Raw genomic sequence first — 7,144 nt, 5'->3', positions numbered from 1 at the left:
TATATATACATGAATATGATATATTTATTTATTATAGTGGTTCCCTTCTAGAAAATTAAGGTCCAATAAGAACCATAGATCAGTTCCAGGAGCAAAATATATCATCACGATAAAGTGTAAACAACTAAACTGAAGACGAACAACTGGCAGACAGTACATAGTTCGGACAATATACAAATCTAAATTTTAAACCGATTTCCGCAAATACGACCTTCTTGAACCTAAGCTCAGTTCAGTCTTGCAGACAAGCGTTGCAGTCTTAACTATTCTCCTCAATAGGTTTTACGTTAAAACTTTTATTATATAGGTAGTTTTAGGTTTTAAAGTATAATTTTTATAACCGATTAGTATTTATGTAGCAGGTGCTTTTTTCAGGGCAGCTAATAATAATATTTGTCCTATTTTTGAGAGGACTAAATGCCAATTGCGAACTGAACAACCAAATACTCTCTTTTTTTTTTAATGCCATATTTACCATTTATTTTTATGCCAAACCGTTTTTTGCCTTTTTTTCATGCCAAATCGGAAATACCTTTTTTGTATGTTGAATCGAAAAATACTTTTTTTATAAAGCCCGTAACTTTGTCAGGCAGACTGATTTTTACCACACTTTTTGCCAAAAAAAAAGAACCCCCCCCCTCGATGAGGCCTACACCAACACCCTACGCTTCACTTTCCCGATTCGGGCAGGCCGATTTGTGACTCAGTGGGTCAGCCTTTGCCGTTATATGTCACAAAATCCCCATCGCCCGTGTACGGCGTCGTAAATCGCATCGTGAGCCCACCATCAGGGTAACGACATGGTTGCCGTCGCCGGTGTATTGGCCGCCAGTGGTAGGTTCTTGCACGCCGATGGCTTCGTGGTCACACGCAGAATACCCAGGTCTGGGTGGTGACTAAAACCGTTTCGCACCTCGTTGTCGTCCAAGAATATCCCACCAATATAGTAGAGGCCGAGCCATGGGCTGTAGTATTGCTGGGCATCTTTGCCCTGAACGCTTTTTGCCACCCAGCGCTTGAAAGTCGTGTGAGAGGACATTTTCTACTTATCGAGAAAAAATGTATATGGGAAAAATGGGTATAAAAACAAGCACACCAGCTCGATTATCATCACTCTTACACAAACAAAAACTAAAACCAAACTAATCTACAAACTCAAACTCAATCAACAGGATGATGTTCGGAAAACTTGCTCTCCTCGCCTTGACCGCCACCGCCACCGCCCATCATATGGTCCGTGGAGAATTCTGGACGACCAGTAACGTGTGCGCATCTACACCGCAGATCACCATGGAAAGTACCGAGGTTTACTACAACGGCCAGGGCTTCTTTTTCAACACGCAGTGCTCGAGCTCCGGTGTCCCGTCGGTGAGCGCGTGCTCCACATCGTCGTGTAGTTCGTGCACACCGCTGGACGTCCTCAACAACCAGTGCGGCCACGGGTTTGTGATTGTGCCGTCAGCCAAGGTCGCATGCATCGGCGGCAACTACGGAAGCAGCGGATCGTCGTCATCGGACCTTTTAGCCTCGTACTTTTCGTCGGGCGCAGAAGTCGCCCAGGCAAACACGGTGCTCGGTGCAATTTCGTTGGCGCTTGTGATGGCCGCCATGGCCCTGTTCTAGACAGCTAGCTAGCAGAGGAGCAAGATCGAGGCCTTTCGTTGAATAAAAGTCGATTTCCAAAAAAAAAAAGTGTTAAACATTTTGAATAGAATAGAAATGATCTGGGTCATAGTTTTACTTTTTGTATTGCTCACTGTTGGGATAATTGGGATAATCATTGCAGTAGTATTGTTGACTAGCAGTAACACTGTAGACATGCACGTGCCACAAGGTAAGGGCGGCTACTCTGACAATGATCCTATCGTAGACGATTTCGACGACTTTGTGCCGCCAAGTTCAGGGCCATGGAATTCGGTGGCGGTGCAGAATCGTACGGTGACCGAGATTGCTGCACAACATTCGCCTGTACGCCGAGAACTGCTACAACGGAACTGATGTGACGTTTGATAAGCTCGACAAGGACTTTGAAAGTCTGAAGCCGGGTGTGAGTGCAATTGTGCGCCTGTACTTTGTGGACGGTCCGAACCGGAACAAGACGCCCTCGTGGGCGACAACATAGGGTGAAAAGGGCACAAACGACTGGAGCGACCCCAACATGATGGAAATGGCGTCGGAACTGTTTGAAAAACTGACTGCGCATTTGCGCGACGAAAACAGGTGCTGTCTGCTGCAGCTGGGGTTTGGGTTCTGGAGCGAGTTCCACGTGTCGGGAATTACCATGAAGCCGGGTGTGAACTTTCCCACCGCGGAGCAGATCGACACGCTGTTTGGTATTGTCAAGGCCCACCGGGGCCCGCTGCAGGCCGCGGTGAGTGTTGGGGTCGGGGATGACGAGCGGGTTTTGAACGACAGTTTCCGAGCGGACACGATCATTGGTATTTTCTACGACTCGTTTATGAAAACCCGGGGTTCCGAGTCCGCGTACGAAACCAAGCTGTACATTGGGTGCAATTCCGACGAGCGCGTGTATACGATTTTACAGTAAGGTGGTTATTGATTTGCAGTAAGGTGGGTATTGGTTTGCAGTAATGTGGTTATTGATTTGCAGTAAGGGGTTTATTGTTTCGCGGTGAGTTACAAAAAGAAAAAATCGAAAAGCGTTCGGGGTTACAGAATGCCTTATTGTTTTACATGTCAACAACAATGGAGCCCCCTACTACTGATAAATCGTGGCGCATCGTCGAGAACTGTCCAGTACAGATCGATACCGAGACCAATGGTGACATAGGGCTTTCTTCAATCCACGTCGTTGGAGATCGAACAGTGGCAGATACATTCTTTAGTGCCAAGGGGGTGGCAAACTTGGTTGGTGTTGCGAATACACAGACCGTCTACAATTCTATTCCGAATGAATACCGGGTGAAAATCAAAATCAACAACACCTGTTTTGTTTACCTCGACACTACGGGGCTCATGATGTATATCATGTCCTCTAAACGTGGACGTCAAACCACATACATACAGTGGATAATGAAAATTGTCGCTGCCTACTTCACAAGTGACGTTGCGAAGATCCAGGATCTCGTAAAGCCCGTGCTTCAGGTGACATTGGGGTCCAGAGGTATCTCAATGATTGATAGTGGTATCTACATGATATACATTGGTAAGGTCCGAGACCTCAAGCACCTCTGCGCGACACTGCCAGCGAGCTGCTCTAATGACGACGATGTCTACAAATATGGCAAGTCCGACAACATCCACCGTCGAATGGGCGAGCATAGTGTCTCATTTAAGGATGCTGATCTCAAATATGCCGTGTACATTGCGTCGCACCTGACCAGTACAGCGGAGCGGGCAGTCTCTTCACTGATCAGTAGTCGCTCGGCAGCGACAAGATTTCCGATGAACAAGCATCGTGAAATTTTCTCCGTACCTGCCGCAATGGCAAAGTCCCTGCTTGGCGAGGTTGTCCATACTTGTCGCCAGGTCTCGGCTGGTGGACTCGCAGAGGAGCAGCGGCTGGCGGCCGAGTTGGAAAGAGTTAAAGAAGGTATCATTGCGGACAATAAGTTGTATGAGAAGACGCGAGCCACAGAGGCCAAGTACGCCAGTCAGTTGGCTGATATGACTGCGCGTGAAAACGAAAGTCTGCGTTCGACCCTACGTGCTTCAGAAGAAGCACGTAAGGCTGCAGAGGAAGCACATAAGGCTGCGGAGGATGTACGCTTAGACCTGAGTCAGAAACTCGCATCGTCACAAGCGCAGCTCATTGAGCTTTCCATGCTGGCCCCGGCTCGCGAGACTGTGTGGGTGGTGATCCTGTATGTGTTTAAGCTGCTGATGAACAATTTGGCAGCGCTGGGAGTAACAACCACGATTTTCCCGAAGATTCGGTCGTAGACACAAATAAAAAATAGAATAAAAATGATTTAATGTCGAAAAACTAGGCCTTTCTAACCCAATCGCGCGCCGGAGCTAACAGGGCAGGTTCAAGGAGCTGTGCTTGTAATGCTGCGAGTTAAGTTTTAATTCAATAAGGGGTTACTGCGAAACGATAATCGCGGTTATTTTTTTGGCGGGGTGGCATTCGTCGCAGCCTTCGGAGCTACAAACCTCGCACAATCCACACATGCGGGGCTTTATCTCCTTCTTCACGTCGTCCTTATCGTCCCGGCCGCTGCACTCAAACATGGCATACGGCTTGCGGTTAATCAAGCACGTCTTGCACTGCTGATGAAACTTGGGGAACGCATGTGCCGACAACCAGGCCGTTTTGCACGGCTTGCACGTGTAGATTCCAAATCCCTTTCGAATTTTACTCTTCTTCACCGCCGTCGGGGAAAACACTAGACAGCCAGTCGGCACCAGCTTAAGTGACCCGGGTGGCGATGGGCGTAACCGCCTCCTCGGTCTCGGGGTGTATCGACTTGATGTGACGGACAAGGCTTCCAGTACAGGAAAAGGTGCAAAAGGAACAAACGTTCGAGTGCATCGACTCGATGTGGCGGACAAGGCTTCCAGTACAGGAGTAGGGGCAAAACTTACAAGTTGGCATATTGAGAGTTTGTTTGCAGAGTGATGTTTTTCATCGCAAATCATTGACTTATATACTTTTCATTTTTCCTTGCCCACACCCTCGTACTCTACGGTTGTCGCGTGTCGAACATAGTCCGTGTACCGAAGTCGCACCCCATTTGGGTCGTCTGACGAAGTACACTCTCCAACCTTCAGCTCCCTGCTTTCTCTCTGCACCAGCCACCCCTCAAACAAAAGTGGTAAACCAAGCGTTTCGCGCCGTCCAAGGGCAATTCCGTTGGTAGACTGCTTTGTCTTTCCGGCCTCACGTCCCTGGTGTAGGCGGCGCTGGCCCCGATTGCAATGCCCTCGGATCCCTGTGTCGTGTATGCAGACTTTTGTCCAAGCGCCACCGCAACCTCGCCCTGATTGTTGCGTGTGGCACTGTGGCGACAGCATGATTGCTCTGGTCAGTCTCACCGGCTCTGTTAGCTACAAGGTATCATCGTGGACAACAAGTTGCATGAGAAGACGCAAGCCACGGAGGCCAAGTGAACTGCGACTATGTTTCTACGCAGTCCAGTGCTCTCAAAGTCCATATACGCACACACATTGGTGACAAACCTTACAAATGTACAATTGAGAACTGCAACTACACTACGGCGAGATCCAGTGCTCTCAAAGTCCATATACGCACACATACACTCCCATACAAGTGACCGTGTGGAAAAGCGTTTTCAATCACAAGTGCACTCACAACGCATGTTCGCGATGTCCATCCTGACTCAACATGTCCGTGTGGCAAGCCTGCACCCAAGGGTGAATTGTGTAAACGCCACCGCGACTTGATCAAGTTTCGTCGAAAGCAAATAGCACTCAACCAAGGGCTCAATTTGTGCTTGACGTTTGGGGTCGACTACGAAGTGTCTGTGGGTGGATATCGCGCGGACAGCATCTACAACAATACACTCATTCACGAAACTGATGAGCATCAACATAAAAATGAGACTCTCTCCGACCATGTGTCTTGTATGGTCTTCATCTCAACGAAAATTCAGGACAGTGTCCATATCCGTGTCAATCCTGACACTTACGAATGGGGGCACGTCCCTTTTGGTCTGCGAGTACGATACACAGCGGCTGTGATGAACTGGTTAGTCAAGCAGATCTTTGACGTTGACAAGACGTACGCCGTGTATTGTACTACGACCGATCCCGTGTGCAGCATATCCGAGACCATGGTTTTGTGGCCGTGCTGGACTTTTCCGATACAGTTGTAGCCGTCCCACCACCGTGGAGAACATTTGACCAGGACATGAATGAATGTTTACACACAGGACGGTGCGATATAAATAACAGATGCGCGTCGCGACGCCTCATTCTTCGAATCCAAACTTTCGAAACGCCAGACGACTCTTCCAAAAATGGAAGCATCTAAACGCCGACGCATCTCAGATACGTCATGATATTTATAATAAAATTTTGGAAAGGACCACTTGTTTGTGTGTGTATATATGCCATTTCACCGCTGGTACGAGACCGCACTGCCCCAGACCAGGGTCTGCCACAAATCGGCAGAGGGTCTTTACGGTCACCACGGTTACGATTATCGCAATATGGTTATCGTATTACAGTAACCACGGTTCAGGCCAGGTCGTCTCTGGTCAAGTTTCCGGGGCTCAGAATTTGAAATTATTGAAGCAACTTTTTTGAAGTCAAATTTTGATCCCAGCCTCTGGTCGAGTTTCTGGGGCTCAGAATTTGAAAATATTTTTTGAAGTTAAATTTTGATCCCAGTCCCTGATCGAGTTTCTGGGGCTCAGAATTTGAAATATTTTTTTGAAGCATTTTTTTTTTTGAAACAGTTTTCAAGAAAGTCTGCATATAAATACGGTAGTTTCCAGTTTGGTAAAAATATATGGCATTTTTTGCGTTTGAAAAAAAGAATGGGGGTTTTTTAAGTCAAAACAAGGCAGATCCCGACGTGTCCATGGTTATGAGGTATGACGGTATTGTCAGTATCGTCGTCAGTCGTTGGGGTGGATCGGACACCTGTGACAGCACCGTCAGGTGTGGGTAGCAGGACCAGACTATGTAAGATTCGGTCTGATAAAGGCGATACTAATGCCTTAGAATAAATAAACGCGTAGGTAAATTTTAAGTCTCGTGTAAATAACAAAGTAAATAAACGAAATGAGACTTTTAGTAAAGTTAGGTATGCCTCGTGGAAACAGCAACACTCTGAGGGATTGTAATGCTGAGACATTGCCTATATATAATCCTCTCAGTACTGTTTCCGCTGAAGGGATTTTATTTAGTGTTTCATTGTCGCTCTTTTAGAAACTATGGTATGTTTCATCGGGGCGAATCCGAGAGACTCATAAAATTCTAGGGGGGGGGGGGGTGGGGGTGCTATGTAAAAATAGCGGGTTCCTAATAGTTTAACGTATATTATATACGTATATACGTTTAAGTTTATACTTATAATACTGTAATCCGTTTAACGAATTGGACATGAACAAGAACTGAGATATTCAAGATTCTGAACATGTGATAGTACTCAGTAGAGTATGGAACTCTACTGTGGACAATTAGGTGGTTTCCCTAATATAAATTGGGTTTTCCA

The 7,144-nt window shown here is 46.9% G+C and overlaps 5 protein-coding genes across 5 annotated transcripts; 3 read left to right on the top strand and 2 right to left on the bottom strand.

Annotated features, from left to right (window-relative positions):
- Positions 1 to 787: 787 nt before the first annotated feature.
- On the bottom strand, positions 788 to 1,039 carry SARC_06246 (hypothetical protein; the record flags this gene model as incomplete). Its single annotated transcript, XM_014299857.1, has 1 exon — positions 788 to 1,039. The coding sequence occupies one exon, from the start codon at positions 1,037 to 1,039 to the stop codon at positions 788 to 790; it is 252 nt and encodes an 83-aa protein (XP_014155332.1).
- Positions 1,040 to 1,173: 134 nt separating this feature from the next.
- Positions 1,174 to 1,623, top strand: SARC_06245 (hypothetical protein; the record flags this gene model as incomplete). The annotated part of the gene is made up of 1 exon (XM_014299856.1): positions 1,174 to 1,623. The coding sequence occupies one exon, from the start codon at positions 1,174 to 1,176 to the stop codon at positions 1,621 to 1,623; it is 450 nt and encodes a 149-aa protein (XP_014155331.1).
- A 195-nt stretch (positions 1,624 to 1,818) lies between these two features.
- Positions 1,819 to 2,548, top strand: SARC_06244 (hypothetical protein; the record flags this gene model as incomplete). The annotated part of the gene is made up of 2 exons (XM_014299855.1): positions 1,819 to 1,968; positions 2,123 to 2,548. The coding sequence occupies 2 exons, from the start codon at positions 1,819 to 1,821 to the stop codon at positions 2,546 to 2,548; spliced, it is 576 nt and encodes a 191-aa protein (XP_014155330.1).
- Positions 2,549 to 2,706: 158 nt separating this feature from the next.
- On the top strand, positions 2,707 to 3,903 carry SARC_06243 (hypothetical protein; the record flags this gene model as incomplete). Its single annotated transcript, XM_014299854.1, has 1 exon — positions 2,707 to 3,903. One exon carries the CDS (start codon positions 2,707 to 2,709, stop codon positions 3,901 to 3,903), a length of 1,197 nt encoding a protein of 398 aa, XP_014155329.1.
- A 141-nt stretch (positions 3,904 to 4,044) lies between these two features.
- SARC_06242 (hypothetical protein) lies at positions 4,045 to 4,977 on the bottom strand (the record flags this gene model as incomplete). The annotated part of the gene is made up of 2 exons (XM_014299853.1): positions 4,045 to 4,448; positions 4,638 to 4,977. The coding sequence occupies 2 exons, from the start codon at positions 4,975 to 4,977 to the stop codon at positions 4,045 to 4,047; spliced, it is 744 nt and encodes a 247-aa protein (XP_014155328.1).
- Positions 4,978 to 7,144: the final 2,167 nt, after the last annotated feature.

Source organism: Sphaeroforma arctica, assembly GCF_001186125.1.
Source record: "Sphaeroforma arctica JP610 unplaced genomic scaffold supercont1.438, whole genome shotgun sequence".
Lineage (NCBI taxonomy): Eukaryota > Ichthyosporea > Ichthyophonida > Sphaeroforma > Sphaeroforma arctica.
This window is presented reverse-complemented; position numbering and strand designations above follow the sequence as displayed.